General features: G+C 42.9%; 1 protein-coding gene across 2 annotated transcripts in view; it reads right to left on the bottom strand.

Moving 5' to 3' along the window:
• Positions 1 to 11275, bottom strand: part of NELL2 (neural EGFL like 2) — a 244713-nt gene extending 233438 nt beyond the window's left edge. Inside the window, exons 1-2 of one of the 2 annotated variants that reach the window (XM_048835991.2) lie at positions 10731 to 11275; positions 10171 to 10299 (exon numbers count right to left, since the gene is read on the bottom strand). In XM_048835991.2, coding sequence (XP_048691948.1) covers positions 10171 to 10299; positions 10731 to 10785 — 184 coding nt within the window. In that variant the 5' untranslated portion in view covers positions 10786 to 11275. Of the gene's footprint in view, positions 1 to 10170; positions 10300 to 10415; positions 10480 to 10730 lie in introns of those variants that run through there. The other variant, XM_048835992.1, reaches the window with a different exon arrangement.
• Between the last annotated feature and the right edge of the window lie 8833 nt (positions 11276 to 20108).

The following is a 20108-nucleotide window of genomic DNA, read 5'->3' as shown; positions in this document are numbered from 1 at the left end:
AATCTAAAGCCAGATAGGTCTTTTGCCCCCACTGCTTCCCTTGGAAGGCTATTCCAAAACTTCACTCCTCTGATGGTTAGAAACCTTCATCTAATTTCAAGTCTAAACTTCCCAGTGACCAGCTTATATCCATTTGTTCTTGTGTCCACATTGATACTGAGCTTAAATAATTCCTCTCCCTCTCCGGTATTTATCCCTCTGATATATTTATAGAGAGCAATCATATCTCCCCTCAACCTTCTTTTAGTTAGGCTAAACAAGCCAAGCTCCTTGAGTCTCCTTTCATAAGACAGGTTTTCCATTCCTCGGATCATCCTAGTAGCCCTTCTCTGTACCTGTTCCAGTTTGAATTCATCCTTCTTAAACATGGGAGACCAGAACTGCACACAGTATTCCAGGTGAGGTCTCACCAGTGCCTTGTATAACGGAACTAAAACCTCCTGATTTCTACTGGAAATACATCGCCTGATGCATCCCAAGACCGCATTAGCTTTTTTCACAGCCATATCACATTGGTGGCTCATAGTCATCCTCTGATCAACCAATATTCCAAGGTCCTTCTCCTCCTCCGTTACTTCTGATTGATGCGTCCCCAGCTTATAACTAAAATTCTTGTTATTAATCCCTAAATGCATAACCTTACACTTCTCATTATTAAATTTCATCCTATTACTATTACTCCAGTTTACAAGGTCATCCAAATCTTCCTGTATGATTTCCCGGTCCTTCTCTAAATTGACAATACCTCCCAGCTTTGTATCATCCGCAAACTTTATTAGCACACGCCCACTTTTTGTGCTGAGGTCAGTAATAAAAAGATTAAATAAGATTGGTCCCAAAACTGATCCCTGAGGAACTCCACTGGTAACCTCCCTCCAGCCTGACAGTTCACCTTTCAGTAGGACCCTCTGTAGTCTCCCTGTTAACCAATTCCGTATCCACCTTTCAATTTTCATATTGATCCCCATCTTTTCCAATTTAACTAATAATTCCCTATGTGGCACAGTATCAAACGCCTTACTGAAATCGAGGTAAATTAGATCCACTGCATTTCCTTTGTCTAAAAAATCTGTTACTTTCTGAAGGAAGGAGATCAGGTTGGTTTGGCACGATCTGCCTTTTGTAAAACCATGTTGTATTTTGTCTCATTTACCATTGACCTCAATGTCCTTAACTACTTTCTCCTTCAAAAGTTTTTCCAAGACCTTGCATACTACAGATGTCAAACTAACAGGCCTGTAGTTACCCGGATCACTTTTTTTTCCTTTCTTAAAAATAGGAACTATGTTATCAATTCTCCAATCATACGGTACAACCCCTGAGTTTACAGATTCATTAAAAATTCTTGCTAATGGGCTTGCAATTTCATGTGCCAATTCCTTTAATTTTCTTGGATGAAGATTATCTAGGCCACCCGATTTAGTCCCATTAAGCTGTTCGAGTTTCACTTCTACCTCAGATATGGTAATATCTACCTCCATATCCTCATTCCCATTTGTCATGCTACCATTATCCCTAAGATCCTCTTTAGCCTTATTAAAGGCTGAGGCAAAGTATTTGTTTAGATATTGGGCCATGCCTAGATTATCTTTGACCTCCACTCCATTCTCAGTGTTTAGCGGTCCCACTTCTTCTTCCTTCTTTGAATAAATGTGCTTGCTTAAGAAAGAGCTGTTTGGATTACTGGTAAATCACATCTATCATAGCCCTCAGAGAGAAAGCAAAGCCCAGGTGCTGGCCATAAGGCAGACTGGCTTGCTGGGGATAGCACAAAGTAAGACAAGGGGCTGTGCAACCTTAAAACCCCTGCTCAGAAGGGAGTGGGATATGGGTCCCTGCCCAGAGATAGGTGCGGGCTGGAGGTCTGAGACCTGAATGGACACTCCTAAAGTAGACCATAAAGGAGGATTATAAGTGCAGTCAGCCTGAAACTGTGACAGACTCTATATTCAGCAAGCAGTTCTACAGCTACCTTTCCATCCCACTTCTATGGGCTCTGGACAATATGAGTTAAAAGTGGGTAGGCAGGACTGGACCACAGGAACGTTCAGGCACCCTGTTCCTTATATCATACCTGTGCTTTCACACACAGCAGACACTGGAGTTGGGTGTGGGTAAGGGGAAGAAAAATACATTCAGGCACTGACCCAGAGTATCAGGTACTGTGCAGGAAATTCCTATGTTCTAAGACCATTGCTGTGAAAACCCCCAAAAAACCCTTATGTAGCTGGTCATAGCTGTTCTCTGGTGACCACGTGTCCCATCAGAGACAGATTACAGAAAAACAATTACATACAGAGTAGCAACACCTCACCCACAGGATGCCATCTCTTTGCTCTGGGAGTATTGAGCAGCAACGTGGGGGCAACACATTTAACGGGTACCAGATGTACAGAAGTCCCTATCCCCTATATCTCATTCTACATAGTGGATCAAAATGCTATGCACTATACCATATGTAAAACATAAGATATTTTACTTCAACAGAGTCCATTGTGTCCTGCTATACTTTCAACAGAGGTTGTTTGGTGACTGCCATCTATGCTTATCTGCTACTGACCAGCTGCCTAGGTGTCCTGTCACATGCAGACAGATGCCCATTCCACTTGCTGGCCTTCATTCTTCTGACTTACTCAATAGTCTCCCTCATCAATTTAAGCAAGAATTTACACTCCCATTCGAATATACTGGTACTGAGTGCACGTATTTTCCTACAGTGCATACTTTGGAGCTATGCGCCATATTAATCTCTCTCTGGTTTTCACACAAATATACTGAATTGAGCCCTATGTGTTTAGAGATACAATCAGCCAAGTTAGGAATTTTCTTCTTGAGATTCTATTAAGTTGGCATGTGGGCCTTCTTCAAGAACAGGAAAGTGATGTACAATAGCAATTATGATTATTTTATAGCTATAAGTGAATAGCTTTAGCCAACAGTTATTGTGTAAATGGTGTGTAATTATTTGCATTAAACCAGCTAACAGAATTGCTATGGAAAAAGCAGTTCTTAGACAAAAGAAGGTTTGCCCAGATTGTAACCTGAGTCCCACAGATTTCTGCTCATATTCTTAAAATTAGAAGGGTCCCATTCTCACATTCTTATGTGAACAGTACCTTTCTCCATGAGTAGTACTATTAAAATCAATAGGATTACTTGCAGAATTAGGTATTACTCATTCTGGCAGAATCATACCCCAAATGATTATTACGTGAACCGATATAGTACTACGGCACCCTCACTTTTGTATTGTAAGTATTCCTAGAATTCAACAATGCCTGTTACCTATAGGTATACAATTAAACAGCAGGGGTAGGAGAAGTAACTGAAATTGAATTAATTACCAGATTCTAAGCTACATTGACCATCCTATCCCCACCCTCTCCACAGACATTGGAAATGAACTCCATTGAATACAGGCAGAGGTAAAAAAAGAGCGAAGTGCCAGTCCTACTGCATCATCTCCCCCTTCCTCAAAGCTGTGGAAACCACAAAGGGATAGCTACTCTCTTTGGCATCATATCTCCCCAGCCCACCCTAATCGCACAAGATTTTGGCAGGTAAACTATTGTGTCCATGTCAGCATAGACTTATCTGCTTTCTCCCCCTACGCTGCATGAACCCTACCTTTCCTCCCACATACAGTGTTTTCCTGCAGGAACCATGCTGTTAAGGAACTGGAAGGGCCCAGGGAGAGCCAGGAGTTAGTACAAAGGCACATAGCCATCACGCTTACAGCCCTAGCCTCCAGGGAGAGCCAAACACCTGCTACTTCCATAGAGACAAACCACTATCTCTCCAAAACTAGAAAGGGAATGACACTGCAAGTACAACCTTGTGAAGTGCAAAGCCAGAATCAAATTTTCATGAAACCTATTCCAGATACATGAAAGCTTATTTCATTTTAAAAAGTTCTAAAGTTTTTTTCTAACTCATTTATTTGGCACTGAGAGGAGCTATAATTACAGACCAAAACACAATGAATGCTCCTTCTGACAGGAAACCCAGGGACACATAATAAGTGCATATAAACTGCAACAGTGTACTGCTAACCTTTATATATACTGAGCTAGCTGTCCATATAGTCATGATGAACCATTGTACAAACTGGTCTATTTTAGTTTTATTTTTTGGCAGTAGTTTGTGCCAATTCAAAAGCCAGTAGTACTAAAGTCATTTAATAATTCATACTGACAGATTAAATCTGCTCTTTTGTGTTTTATACCACATATCATTCTTCATTGGAACCTACCATATACTGCCACCAGGACCATTTCTGCTCATCAGCTATATCTGGGCTTTGTCTATAAACACTTAAATGCTAAATATTTCAACTGAAGAAACTAGTTGCTTTTCTGAACGAGCTCCAAAATCCAGCATTCCAATCATAAGATTTCTTAGGGCTTGTCTACACTTACCGGGGAATCAATGTGCGGCGATCAATGCATCGGCAGTCGATTTAGTGGGTCCAGTGAAGACGCACTAAATCAATTGCAGATTGCTCTCCCATCGACTCCTGTACTCCACCAGATCAAGAAAAGTAGGGGGAGTCAACGGGAGAGCGTCTCCTGTCGACATCACATAGTTTGGACCCCGCGGTAAGTAGATCTAAGCTACGTCAATTTGAGTTACGCTACTCATGTAACTCAAATTGCGTAGCTTAGAACAAAATTCCCCTGTAGCATAGACAAGTCTCTACTCTTTCATATTCTTTTTACATTTATCTTATGTAAAGTCACTACAGCCAAAAATATTCCAGTATTTATTAACTGTCTGACTGCACTTTTCTGTCAGTCCTCTTATTTTCTCTTTCCTTTGATGGATATATACTTTCCTTAGACTTCCATCCAATAATAACACAAACATCATGCAGCACCATTCCTTGATACTCTTTTTTATATGCCTATTTTTACATGCTGTAGAATGATCTGTTCACCCACTCTACGTCTCCTGTAACTTGATGCAAGAGGAGTTCATGATGGACTGTCTGATCATTTGTGTTTGTGCAGCACCCAGAGCAAAGGGACTGGGGCTTTTGGACACCAACAGAGTATAAAAGATACAGAGCCTTAACTTCAGAGACAGAATGATACAAAAGTATTACTCACAGTAGTGGTTTAAAGAAACTAAGTTACACTTACTGTCCTTATTTTGGTGCTAAAATCTGAGAACACAATTTTCTATTAGCAGTTAAACAATTTATTTAAATGGGATTATATACGTGTGTAAATATTTTACTGGACTCTGACAAGATCAGCATTTGGCATGATCAAACCTATAATGTTCAAACTTTTCATTAGTCTCTAATGCTGTAGTTGTCCATGAAACTCCTGAAATAAAGAAGGGCAGTTCAAAATGCAACAAATACTCTTGCAGTCATAAAAAGAAAAGGAGTACTTGCGGCACCTTAGAGACTAACCAATTTATTTAAGCATAAGCTTTCATGAGCTACAGCTCACTTCATCGGCGCTATAGCTCACGAAAGCTTATGCTCAAATAAATCGGTTAGTCTCTAAGGTGCCACTAGTACTCCTTTTTGTGAATACAGACTAACATGGCTGCTACTCTGAAACCTGTCATTATGTAGCTCAAGGGTGTGGATTTTTCATACTCCTGAGAAACACAGTCTGTATATAGTCCTGCCTGGGGTACCAGAGTTGTTCCTTGCAGTGTCCAAATAAGTCCTTTGGTTGCTATAAGCAAGTATTACAACTGATACTTCAACATGGCAAAAGCACTTTTGCCTGAGAAGCAATTTACTGGTCATGCAGATGAGACTGGAATCTGCAAGTACTTGATAGACTTTGAGCTAATGATCACTGTGATCAAGTGCACTGATAAGAAAACAGCATAGTACTTAGTGTTTTAGTTGGTGATGTCAAAGCCTTTTACCAGCAGATTCCTAGTGTGGATCACGGATCGTATACACTGTCATGCAAACACTTGTGCACTAAATGCCACAACAACTATGTGGGTGAAACCAATCACTAAGCTCTTGAATTAACTCACTCAGGAATATGATAAAAGAAAAAAAACACCCTATCACTTGTGGGTGAACACTTTTCACAAAGTGATCACTCTATATCTGATCTATCAGCCCTCATTCTCAAAGGAAACCTGCATAACACTTTCAAAAAAGGAGCCTGGGAGCTTAAAATTCATACCTTAACTAGACACTAAAAATCATGGTCTTTATAAAGGCATTGGATTTATGGTTTATTACAACAATCTGTAACTCACTAACCCCCCTTTTTGTCCCATGACTACAGGGGTGTTAACAGGCGACTTCACCTTGAATGGTCCCTTAGTTTAGCACAGGTGTCAGCAACCTTCGGCACGCGGTCCCATCAGGGTAATCCAAAGGCGGGCCGTGAGACATTTTGTTTACATTTACCGTCCGCAGACCCAGCTCCCCACACCTCCCAGTGGCCACAGTTCCCCATTCCCAGCCAATGGGAGCTGCAGGAAGCGGTAGCCAGCACATCCCTGTGGTTACAATTGTGAAAACAGACAGTGGAGTTTCCTTAAAGGTATGAGCTGTTAATTCCCAACCTCAGGGTGACTCCTTTATACCAGGTGCAACTTGGTGGGCTGAACTGCAATACTACATGTTTCCTCAGTGCAGCCGTAATTATCTCAGTCCTTTTATCCTTCAGTGACTGCACCACCTAGGGTAACCAGACAGCAAGTGTGAAAAATCGGGATGGGGGTGGGGGGGTAATAGGAGCCTATATTAGAAAAAGACCCAAAAATCGGGACTGTCCCTGTAAAATCGGAACATCTGGTCACCCTAGCACCACCATATACTTCGAGGTGTCATGCATAACCAGCAAATACTGATTTCCAGTTGGTGTTTTGGTTGTGGGCCTTTCAAGTCAATCCTATGAAATCCCGAGGTTTACAAGATTCGGACAGTTCCTCTAAAAGAGTTCTTGCCATACTTGTGTTTGTGGTTGCTTGGTGACTGGTATATATCCATATTTAGCAACATCATCCTTTTTAGAAGAAGACTTCCCCCCATTTTCTATTTAAAAATGTGTTCTCCCATCAGCAACACTGAAGTACTTACAGTTATGGTGCAATTACATCTCTGCAGTGATGGAAACCCTTGTAGCTACATAGTGCTTGATCTTGATCCTTTTGAAGTCAATGGCAAAAGTACCAATGACTTTAATAGTGCAGGATCAGTCTGACACAGAATAAGAGGGTCTTAGTGGCTGTGACTTTGGAATGTCAAATTATTTTTGAACCTGAAACTGCATATGAAGCAATCTAGATTCTACTGAAGGAACCATGAAAGAGTGAAACTAAATTCATAACCCATTAGTTAATTATATCTCCTGGGAATATAGGTTCCTATGAGAATTAATTCTGAAAGGACAATTTTATCTGAATACCTAATTAGGCAAAAAAAAAAAATCTGGTGTTACAAAATGGTACAAGACCCAATTCTGCAGTCTCTTCTCAGGCAAAACCCCCACTTACATCAAAATGACTTTTTCTCCAGATAAGGACTGCAGGAGAGAGACCACTATTTTACATTCACTTCTCCCTTTTGTTTCTTTAATTGTCCTGTGACGGTTAGCTGTTCATGCCTCCACTGTTCTGAAATGTTTAAAGATAATGATACATTCTGCATTCAGTTCTTTTATGCTTTTTAAATAGATGTATCAAGAATATTTGTTGTGAATAGGATTGAATTAGGGGCCTGATTCTGCTCCCATTCAATTTCGCCAAGAACTTCCATGGGAAGAGCAACACAATTAACAAATAATCAATAGAAGCCACATTGATTTACACCAACTGAGGGTGTAGCCCAAAGACACTCTTGATAGAAAAAAAAATCGCAAAATCTCATGTAGTTAAGCTATATGAAAAGAAGAGAGGGAAGATAGATCCCACAGAGCTAGTAAAGAATCCAGGATGTCTCCAGTCTGTTCATTTCAACTACTTCTGTTATTTGGTTCTTTCAGAATATGACTAAGGATTTATGTCTCTGGCTACAGCCCTGGCAAGGGTGAGGAAAAATAAAATCAATAATTTTGCATTCAGCAAATTAATATACAGGAAGTAAAGATGGTCTCGTTTGCCCGGTCCTTTATTGTGGAAGACCAGAATGAAAATGATTAAATAGAGCACTGGTCTGATACAGTATGGCAATGCCTATATTCCTAAATGCAAGTAAGAAAAATACAAGTCTGTCCATCCAGAGAAGACTGTCTTTATTGTAAGAAAATCAGTCATTTAGCCATATAGCAATAGGAGAAAAGCATCCAATCCTGCAATGTGAGGAAGGCTTCCCAAGAGATGCTGAGTGCCCTCAGCAACCACTTTAGACAAAAGTATTTTTATTAGATATAATAAGGGGACCAGGGAGAAGAACCACAATAAAAAAAGGCCTGAGAGTTTAAGGTCCTATCAGTCCCATTTGTTTAGGGTCCTTGACCTTTAACAGAAGCATTGTATCTGATTAGATTGGCAATGCATCCCAGAACGACATAGCAGTTACACAAGGAGAAAGGCAGTAGTTAAAAAACCTCCAGTGATTTTTAAGTCAACACTGGAGAAATATACAATAAAATGGACTATTCTTGAAAATGACCAGTCCCATTACCATTGAAGTTAATGTGAGTTTTGACTCCTCTCCCACCCCCCAATAAAAACAGCATGGGGCCTTACACTGGAACAACTAGGTATACATTTAAAGTATTTTGGAACTCAAACTACAGAGCCACACAAACATGTTGCCATTCTAAGAATTATCCATTCTTGTAGAAGTCGAAGCTCTGAAATAATGAGCCCATTTCTGTTTAAATACAGCATGTGTCAATTGGCTCCTTTTTGAAGGCATATGCCGATGCTTCAATGTTAATGATTATAGTGACACATGCTGGCTGTAGCAGGGAAACACACCACTATGGAGATTCCCCTTTAAAAGGACCTTTAGTGACTATTTGCTTTTGGATCATTAATGCAAAAGTGACAAAGAATTTCTATTCCCACATTATACCTCTCTCAAATTACAACTGCCCTCTCTGGGTAGCACTACCTCTTGCCTGTTGCACCAGAAATCATTTCAGAACAGAGTAAAAACTCCTAACCCAACAAATGATGTGAACAATCAATCCTCTCTGTTTTAAAACTGCAGAGTGATGCAGGGCTTTATTCTCACTCCACCATATGTTGAACCATCTTCCCTGCTCCTGTTTAGCCACATTTAAAAAGCACATTGTAGCTGCTTTCAGATGACAGATCTACTTTCAAACATCCACCTTTCAGGATTTTTTTTTAATGAAGCCTGCAATTTCTTTTCCTCAGAATTTAATTCTTGTCAGCAGCTTGATTTAAAATCCCATGACATTTTAAAACTATAATTAAACTTTAATTTGAAAATTAACAGGTACAGACAAAATAACCCAAACCAATGAGTTCAAATGATCTTTTTATCATTATTATTTCATTAAGAATGAGAACTAGATTATACGAAGGTTTTATTATTTTGGAATTAAGACCTGAAATTTATTTATTCAAACTGTGACAAGACTACTGCTTCTGTCCTTTGGCTGGCATGAGAAATAATCAGATGTTTTAAGACATGGCCAAAATTCATTCTTTTTTTCTCTGGTATAATGGGCGCAACATTACAGTTCAGAAGGGACTCTTTTGTTCCCTGCAAATATTCACGTTTTGAGCCCCATGCCTCAAGTCTCTGGACAGTTCATTTCAGCATTTTGGTCTATTCACATAAAACTTTCAGTGAGTATTTTCTTAGCTAGAACTGGAGCTTAGTTTAGCGTTTTCCAGCTAAATCAATTGCCTCCAGCTCAGAAGAGTGTGTTGTTATTATTCATTGCTCCCCACAACTCACAAAATAAGCCATCTGCCATCATCGTTCCTGCTGTACATTAATTAAGTTTCCATCAATCAAAAAAAATGGGCAAGAGAGTGAAAGAAAAGTAGGCAGGGAGAGGGGAAAAAAAACATGACGCTTAAAGAGCAGGACGCAACCTTGCTGTTAAAAATGGATCATCTGTGCATCATCCCTCAGGAATAGTGTCAGCCATCAAGCTAATGCAAAAGTTCAGTCAAACACATTTGCCGGCAAGTTCAGAAATTATTCAAATAGCCTTGGTTGACCCCAGCCTGGAGTATAGGAAAGATGCTCGATACCTTGGAAGAGAAATGCTCTGCTCCCATTGTGCAGCCCTTGGACCTGCAGCACTCCGGCTATGGAATTTCCCAGCTGCAATTCTGACAGCACGTCAATCTGCAGCGAGGGGTCCACACCAAACCCTAAAACTGACCCAGAAATGATTCGTTACTCCATTTGCCGAGCATTTAACTTTTCGACAGCGTGAAGAAACAACAAAGAGAACAAAGTCGACTAATCCCCTAGCTCCTTCTCAGCCTAGTACCTGTCATCAGCAGCGCCCGGGAGAGACAAGCACTCTGCCCGACTGGCATGACCTACTTTAACATACATCTCGCCATGAAGTTCCATTTTGACTCAAAAAGCCACACGAGTTTCCGCCAGAAAATTCATGCGAGTCCCCCTCCCAGACTGCTGTGAAGAGAGAGATCGCCCTGGCTTATTCCATCTGTCTCTTCCCAGATTTTGGGGCGAGCTGTGGGATTGGGGAGATGGGGGGCGGGGGAGGTTGGTTGGTTTTTCCTCTCTCAATCTCTCGCTTTCTTCATGCTGCTTTTCAAAATTCTGGGCGTCCACTTACCTGGTCTCAGACAGAAGAGAAAGCAGAAGGTGCTTAACCAACTCGCGGGCTCCATGGTACAGAGCTAGTCAGTCCATATCCCACCCCCCTTTGAAAGCTGTGGGGAGCAAAATCTCAGAGCCGCGCACCCGAGCCGCCTCCTCTTTCAGTAGAAAGCTCGGACCCAAGAGGCGAGCGAGCCACTTAGCCTCCCCGCTGCGCACATCATTCCTGAACGCGGAGCAGCCGCCGCCCCAGCCCGGAGCCTCCGCGCCCCACGAGCCAGGTGCCGACGCCTGAGCACACAAGCCAGCCGCTGCCGACCAATGGAGCGAGCCGGCGGAGTGAGGCGCGCAGCCCGGTCCCGCCGCCGGGCAGAGACAATGGAGAGCCTAGCGGGCTGCGAGAGAATAAATTGCTCCTCTGGGGCGGGGGAGGAGGATGAGACGCTCCCGTGGCCCTTGCTCCCCCGGGCTCTGTCGCCAAGCCTCCCCGCCGTTACCAAGCGCAGCTCCCGGGCTCAGGAGCAGCTGGCGCCGCCGCCTCCCCCTCGCGGGCTCCCGCAGGAGCCCCAGTCTCCTCCCCGAGCTCGGAGGGGGGACACTCGTGGGGCAGGGGGCGGCCTGGGGCCAATAGCTGCAGGCAATGGGGGCTGTCCAACAACGCCCGCCTCCTCCCGCTTCTCCCGCCCGGCGTCTCAGCACCTCCAAGTACCGTGCTGGGTTACAGCCGGGAGGCCCAGTCTTCCGGGGTGCTGCCTTAGATGGAGGCCCTCCCAGCTGCCCCACCCACCCCCTTAGCAGGACAGGATTCCCCCTGTCCAAGGGCTGGGAGCCCCAGCTCCCATCATCAGAGAGGGGCTAATGGGCAGAGGGATGGGAGCCTCAGTTACCCCTCAGAATACCCCCCCCAACCTAGCAGCTAATGGGCAGAGGGATGGGGAGCCCCAATTACCGCTCAGCACACACACCCCACCTAGGGGCTAATGGGCCAAGGGATTGGGGGGTCCACAGCACCCTCCCCAGCTCCCCACTGTGCAACCCACTGGCCAAGGAGCTAAGGGGAAGTGATATGGGATGAGGGATCCCAACAATATAGGGAACAGCGGGATGATCTCCAGGCACCTCATTAAGGGGGAGCCTGTGTGGGCCCCTCTAGCCCCTGGACCATGGTGTGTAGGGCAGGGCCCAGCTTTCCCGTGCCCATCCCACTGGGCTTCTAGCTAAGGGCAAGGTGGCAGGCAGCCCTGCCTGCAGGAAGGGTGGGATTTCAGCTTCCTGGGGGCTCTGGAAATAGCAGGTGGCATGGGGGTGTGAGTGGGAGCCCTGAGAAAGAAAGTGCGGGTTCATCTTGTATGACGGGCAGGAGCTGTCCCGGAGTGGCCCAGCCCAGGTAGAATGGGTGAGGCGCTGACATGCCCTTCCTATGACAGCTTGCGAGATTCAGAAAAGTCCATTCGAACATTTCTAATGGGAACCCTTCCAGAGAAGCGAAGCTGCTTCAGAGGTGGGCTGCTGCAGTGTCAGTGGGACACTGGGGGGTGGGCGGTGGGCTCAGCATCCCTCTGCCTCAGGTTACAGAGGGGGTGAGGCATATACGCCACATGCCTCCCAGGGAAAATTGCGTGGAACTTTCCTGTTAAAACAACCTATTGAAAAGCCTCCGAGGTGTGAGAATGCTGGTGAGTAACAAACTGTCATTTCCCCATTGGACGGAGGCTGCTGATCTTTTAATAAGCCCTTGTACCACTTACTGTTTGATAGTGATGCTGCTTTACCACTTTATTTTCATGTTCTTGTTGGGAATCAGTGTCAAAATATTAAAGTAAGAACCCTAAGTGCTATTCCAATATATCATTTTCTAGGCTCAGGGGAAGTCTCAGATTGATCTTTTAGCACAAATAATAATAATAAAAATCAGACATCTCCAGTAATTAAATAAAACTTACATATGAAGTGGCACATCAGCTAGTGCAGTGATCTTTCAGTGTAAGGGGTAAACTGGAATCCAAACTGGATTGCCAGTGTAATATTACAGATGAGTATATTACATATGCTCCCCCAACAAAACTTCCACACACTATTTCACTGAATTGAGATGAGAAACGGGACAGCCCACATCTATTTTGTCTAATAACTACCAAAAATATTTTTTACTCTTAAGAATGGGTGAAAATTAAGTTTGCCTATTGGGCATTTTTGTAGGAAAATGGAAGATTTTTAGAGAGGACATTTTGAAAATCGTGAAAATAGGTATGTTGGAGTGCCTACCCCACAGAGCCAGAGAGGGGTTAATCATGCCCTGCCCCAGAAGAAGCAATGGAGGTGAGTCCTCCGAACAGCCCAAAGAATCTGCGTGAAGCACAGCCAATCATGGAGGAATTGCAGGAAGCAACCAATCCGGGCCTGGCAAGCTCCCATAAAAGGGACCTGCAGGGCAGAGTAGGTCAGTTAGAGGGCAGAGAGAACCATAAGCACCTTGGACAGGAAGTGGTTGGCTGCTGGAACTGAGCAGCTGAGTGCCTTGAGGTGAGGGCGAAGTGGCCCAGGGAAATATAGCAGCATTGACAGGGGTTACAGAGAAGCAGCAGAAGGCTGCTATTCACAGGGTCCCTGGATTGGGGCCCAGAGTAGTGGGCGGGCCTGGCCCCCTCCCCTCACTTGCCACTGGGGAAGTGGCTGGACTGTTGGACAGAGATACACCCCCCACCTGGCAAGGGGAAACACAGATGATGACCTAGCTGGAGAACTGAGTTGCAAAGAGGACACTGAAGTTCTGGGAGCTGAGAGAAGGGCCATAGGCAGGAGCAGAGAGAATGCTGGTGCACAGCTCACGGACGTGGGTGTCAGCCTCAGGCTAATCCCCAGCACGACAAGGAAGAGGCACCAGTCTGGTGATGTGGGCTGTAACTTGTGACAACAGGGTTTTTGTTGGCCATTGCCTGTAGAAGGATGAACCTTAAACTCATACAAAGGTTTTGTTTCCAGCTCTGAAACAAACTTCCCTTGTGCAAGATATTTACATTTCCACACCTTTGTTGCCACATCTCTAAGTGGGGGTACGAACAGTTATTTGTCTGTGTAAAATTGTCAGTGAAAGAAAAAAAAAGTACAAAATATTAGTTTATCAAATCTTAGAAATTTACCACTATTTTATGATTGCTGCAAATGTCACATTCATGTGTATGGTATTTTACAGTCATCTTGTGACTTTTTTTTTGTGCCTAAAAAAACAGCCTTTTATCAATCACAAAATAGCACCCAAGAGTATCTGGGGGTTTCCCTTTTGCTCAAAGGTCACCATGGAAGTCAATGACAGAACTCCCATTGAGATCAGATCCAAAGCAGTGAAAAAAAGTAAAGTAATGAGAACTGCCGACCTCAAGGGAAATCCACTCTTTTTCCATGAAGCCTGGGTAAATAGGTTTTCTGAATATGCAGAGATTCTAAAGCCAGAAGAAACCACTGTGATCATCTAGTCTGCCCTCCTGTAAAACATAGGCCATAGAACCTCCCTGAAATAACTTCTGTTTCAACTAGAGCCTATCTTTTAGAAAAACATCCAGTACTGATTTTAAAAATTGCCAATGATGGAGAATCAACCACAACTCTTGGTAAATTGTTTCAATGGTTAATTACCCTCACTGTTAAAAATGCATACTTTATTTCCAGTCTGAATTTGTCTAGTTTTAACTTCCAGTCATTGGTTCTTGGTATACGTTTGCTGCTATACTGAAGATCCCATTATCAAGTATTTTTTCCTTGTGCAGGTACTTATAAACAGTGATCAAGTCACCCCTTTACCTTCTCTTAGGATATGTCTGCACGGGAGTCAGAGATATTAGGAAAAACTTTTTCACTAAGAGGGTGGTGAAACACTGGAATGCGTTACCTAGGGAGGTGGTAGAATCTCCTTCCTTAGAGGTTTTTAAGGTCAGGCTTGACAAAGCCCTGGCTGGGATGATTTAACTGGGAATTGGTCCTGCTTCGAGCAGGGGGTTGGACTAGATGACCTTCTGGGGTCCCTTCCAACCCTTATATTCTATGATTCTATGATTCTATGCAATTTCCAGCTTTGGTAGACACAACCTTGCTAGGTCTGATCAAGCCAACATGCCTAAAACTGAAGTATATGTAAAATCCTTCTCTTTGCTAAACACTTTCCAGATTGTCAACCCATTAAGAATAGCCTGGAATAGCTCTCATGAAGAAAGCACTCTGATACCACAGTAATGGACATGGTGTAAGTACCTAAGATGCTCTCCATGAAGGTTGCCACAGAGTAGGTGACTGGAAACTTTCTGAGTTTGCGTATACACAGTTTCCTCTTCCTTCTGTTAAGGAAGGGGAAAAGAAACATATTTTGACCCACTGCAGAAGGAGCAGGGGGGTTCAGCACTCGTAACATGCTGACCATAATGCTTTGCATAACTCAGGGATCTATAAGAGATCAGGGCCACCAGTGAGAGGCCATGTGCCTTCACACTGGCTCTACAGTCCCATATCAGTGCACCTCCCAGTTGTTGCCATCAGAACTCCCTCTCCTAGTCCTCATAAAGAAGAGGTCATGGAGGAGAGGAGAAGCCATTCAAGGGAATGCTGATTCAGTAAGTGCTATCTTGAGCCAGTTGGACCCATGAGCTGGGTAAAGACTGTGTGTGGAGTAAGGATGTGGCTACAGAGACTAAAAGTCATCATCCATCTTGGAAGGTGGGCTCTAGACCAGACTGCTGGAAACTACAGACAGCCCACTCTGGACACTGTGCTCTACTATGTTTAAATGAAAATAATTTTTAAAAAGTGTTGAATACAAGGGGACAGATTCCCAGATGGTGTAAATTGTGAGCTGTGACAGTTTGCACATGCTCTCTGTACCTTACTGAGAAGAACACCACAGAAGTGTTGATGGTGAAGAGAATACCTATTACCCCTGCCATGCTCCCACGCAATCCACAGAGGCCTACATCTGCAGAGCTCCTATGGTAGCACTTCCACAAGCACTAATAGAAGCATGTCACAGATCCAGCTCTTCTACTTTCTTCTCCTCCAGTTGGCAGAGATGGAGGGGAGTAATTCAGCCTAACTTCCACTAAAATGGGTGCTCTGTAACATGACTAATTGAGGACAGATTTCTGGTAAGTTAATGTTGCCTTTTTATGAGGCCTTCTGGATAAAGGAAAAAATGTCAAAATAAATATTGACCAGTAACTATTAGATCTAGAATTTTTTAGAATGTACTGAGAAACAAACAGATCATGAAATGTGTTTTAAGTTCTCAGTTTGCATGAAAAATTAAAGTTAGAGAAATTTTACAAGCATCAGACTCATGAACAACTTCACTGCAAAAAGAAGCTCATTAATTGTGATATACTAATAAGATGAACTGAAAAAAGCTCAAAAGCATGCAGATGACAACATTGCATTAGGAAACCACTACATTTTACTGCAGCTCAACTGAGTCTATTTTTAAAGAAAAACAAATATTTTATTCACTGTAATTACTGCCATGTATTCCTACCCCGAACCTGGAGAGTCCATGTGAGTTTAAGAAATATGTAGAGTTTTCACTGACCTACTTATAAAACAGTGATATGCTTTAGAGTCTTTTAAAAAAAAAAAAGTGCAAGCTAAGAAACTGTGCCTCTAGTGTTGCAAAGCATACACAGTTGTGTATTCAACGCTGTAAACTGGAATGTTTTAATGCAGCATTTATACAGAAAAGGATTTGTAAAACATGATACTACATAGTTTGAAGTGGAATGTGGCACATAGTCTATTGTCAAAGAGCAGCAGTTTTTTTAATTTGGTGTGAATTTGATGCTGCTGAAGGTGAGGGTCTTTATGGGATCAAGTTCAGGAAACGGCAGATGGATTGTGCTCTGGGAGCTTCTTCTCATACACCTCAATCTGGACCTTTACTACCTCTGCTATTATAGCTGAGGACTCCCCCAAGTGCCCTGCCCAGAAACTGCCACATGTGCAAATTGTGAGAATGTTTTGCGATGTGGAAAAATGTCATATGGGACTAAGGTGAAACCACCAAACCCATTTTCACTGTTTTCTAAACCAGGGTTTCAGCTAGAGAGGAGCAAAATCACAGGTGCTCTTCTGTTCTGTTTGGATTAACCTCAAAATGTTTAGATGCTTATCCACTCTTTATGAGGTCTTCTTCACTATCCCTCCCTCCAACTTCCCGATCAGATTGATCCATAAACCTTTGGCACTCTCTCTCCTACCTATTTTTGTACATATATGTACAATCAGTTGGCTTCCTCTCACCACCCCATAGTACCCTAGTTGCATGCATTTCCTTGTATCACTCTTAATTTTCCCTCAGACATCCTTTTCTTCCTAACTCCCCAACTGCTTCCTGCTCTTTAACAACCTCACACACACACACACACACACTTTTGCTGATATTCCTTTGCAAGGTGTCAGACTCTCAGTCTCTGCTGGGTCAAGGCTGGCAGCTAGATTTCAATCTTGCATGCAGCAGGGTTCCCTCCTCAAGAATGCATTGTGTGGCTTTGACCAGGGAAGCCCCAGAGAACTCAAGATTTAAATAGAGCTCTTGGCCTGGGCCCAGCAGAGACTGTCAGACTGGCTAAGATTTGAGACATCAGCCCTGTTAGAAGGTCTGTTAGGCATCAGAGGCACACCTCTCAAATGTACATCAACTTGAGGGGCATTTCTTATTTTAGTTCTAAAGTTACTTATGTTCCACACACATTTACCTTCACTTTTAACATGGAAAATGATTTATATCAGAAATAAAGATTCATGAAACTCCAATTATAAATATTTACAGCAAATGAATAAATCTCACATCTCTTTAAGCTTCCTAACTTTTTTGTGTGTTCCTCATTTTGGGACATGACACATGCTACAGCCTAAATTTAGACCTTGGTATAGTCACAGGTGGAAAAAGAAGCATGTGGGAATAGATACATGGGAGTTCCTAAATCAGCACAGGTGGATTCATCAGAATATAGAAAGCAGAACTGGGGTAATTTAAAAACTAAAAGGGGGAGATGAAGATATTTTCAGGATGTATTTACATAGGTTCTTGTTTGATTCAGGGCCAATAGGGAAAGGCTGAAGGTTCAGGCTAGGTTTTATTTTTCCTCAGATTTGAACCCTGATCTCCAGAGGTGAAAGGTGACCTACTAACCTAGCTTGCTACATTCCACTGTGCTTTATTTTCTTAAAGCAAACTTAGCCATGCTACATTTGATAGATACAGTAGAAAGGCCATCCTGCTAGTAAAGTTTACACATTATGGTGCCTAAAATTTCTATTTTTAGAAAAGGTCAGCTACTGTATCTAGTTAGGAGATTTGACATTATACTTCATATGTACAACTGTACCAAACAGGGATGGTTCAAACAGGTTTATGATCAGGATTTAATTATTTCAGTTTTGTTAACATTTTCAAAGTCCAGACCTAGTTTCAAAATAACACTTGCAGAAGGAATAGGCACTCACATACTATGGTGATGAGCATACTGTAAAAACCTATCTAGAAAATTAACTTAATGAAAGTATACATCTGTTCTACTGTATTATAATTTTGCTGTCTGAAACATTATAGTTAAAGAGGAGTCAGCATTTCTATCCTAAATGTTTCCCATGGTATTATAACCTTGGTATATAAAATATCTACTCTGCTGGGATGTATTTAACATTTTGTACTTAAGGGAAAAAAAATCTATATGATCATTCTTGGAGCCAAATATGGTCTGGTGGTTAAGTCAATAATAGAGGGCAGGTGACATTTTTCTACTCCAACTTCCTGATCCAATGAGGGAACTCAATCATTGTCTGCAAAGTACCCATATGGGGAGAAGATTTCTGACAGTAGAGAGTTCTTTAATCTAGCAGACAAAGGCATTACAGGATCTAATGTCTGGAAACAGAAGCAAGACAAATTCAGGCTGGAAATAAGGCACAATTTTTTTTAACAGTGAGGAATTAACCATTGGAACAACTTACCTAAGGAGGTGATGGATTCTTCACTGCTTGAAGATTTGATAGCAAGACTGAATGTCTTTCTAAAAGATATACTCTAGCTCAACTAGAAGTTATGGCTTGAAGCAGAAATTGTTGGGTGAAATTCTAAAGACTGTGCCAGGGGTGGCAGAACCGGGGGAGCAGTGGGGGCTAGTGCCCATACAATGGAAACATTGTGGGGGCTGATCTGTGTTTCTTCCCCTGCATGCAGTTCCCTCTAAACTGCATAAACACATGTGAGGTGAGAAGGGGAGGCAAGAGCACGCCCCAGAGGGCTGGAGCAGTTGCTGTGAGCCCAGGAGCATATAGTGAAACACACCTAACCCCACCCCTGCAGAGTCTCAGTAGCTCCTCTCACTTCCCATGCCGAGTACCCACCCAACCTCCCCTCTACCCTAACTCCGACTCCTCCTGCTCCCCTGGCAGAGAACCTCCACTCTGCCACCCAACATTCAAAAATGAGCTTCCACTGCCTTTGGCATGTCCTTTCTGGCCTTAACATTTATGAATCTATGAACTGAAAAGCCCATTAATTTAACTGAAAGACTCCACTTGACTTTGGATCACACCCCGATTTTGGATCCCATACAAACCTTGCAACAGTTCATTCTCTAGCCCTTCCTTATTTGGAGCCAAAGAGTGGCAAAGACATGTAGTCAGGGGTCCATTTTCCCCCCAGAATATGTACAAACCCTAACACAAAGAGTCTTCAAGACCTCATGCAGATTATGCCTGACAAAAATAATCTGTGTAGAGGGCGGTGGCTCTCCAGAATACACAGAGTACACATTAAAGCTAGTTTTGCAGCAGTGGTATGCATCCATCTGTGTGGCAATTTAGCAGAGCCAGATTTTGGCTCTTGTATTATACAAGAAAAAAAAGGTTTAAAATGTGGTTTTGACCTTACATAACTCAAAGGCTGAAATTTAACACTTTCTGCTGTGGTCTAATTACTTCTGCAACATTGGAAAAGAACATATCACAGGATCTGTTATGCTCTGGATAACAAATAGGCTTTTCAAACTTGATATGCAGAATTTGTAGATCCTAAGACATTTATTTGGTAGATTATGTAAGCGGGGGAATAGTCCCACTATTGTGGGGAACTTTCCTGGCTTCTGTACTACCCCGGTGTAGTGGGCTAGCAAAAGGATCTGAGTCCTCGCTCCCACTTCCCTTACCCAGTGGCCTCCCTGCCCTTGAGGACTCCCCTTCCACTCTCCTGTCTGGCAGAGTCCTCGTAACCCCAACAAGGCTGGGCCCAGGATTCCTGGGGGGGCTAGGGTGTCCCCACTCCAGGGTACTCTCTCTGCACTGGGCACTTCTCTGACCCACTGACCATTACATACAATTTAAAGCAAATGCAAGTTATTTAATCAACAATTAATTT

This window comes from Caretta caretta, chromosome 1, assembly GCF_965140235.1.
Source record: "Caretta caretta isolate rCarCar2 chromosome 1, rCarCar1.hap1, whole genome shotgun sequence".
Lineage (NCBI taxonomy): Eukaryota > Metazoa > Chordata > Testudines > Cheloniidae > Caretta > Caretta caretta.
Note: the sequence above shows the minus strand (reverse complement) of the source record. Positions and strands in the feature narration are given on the sequence as shown.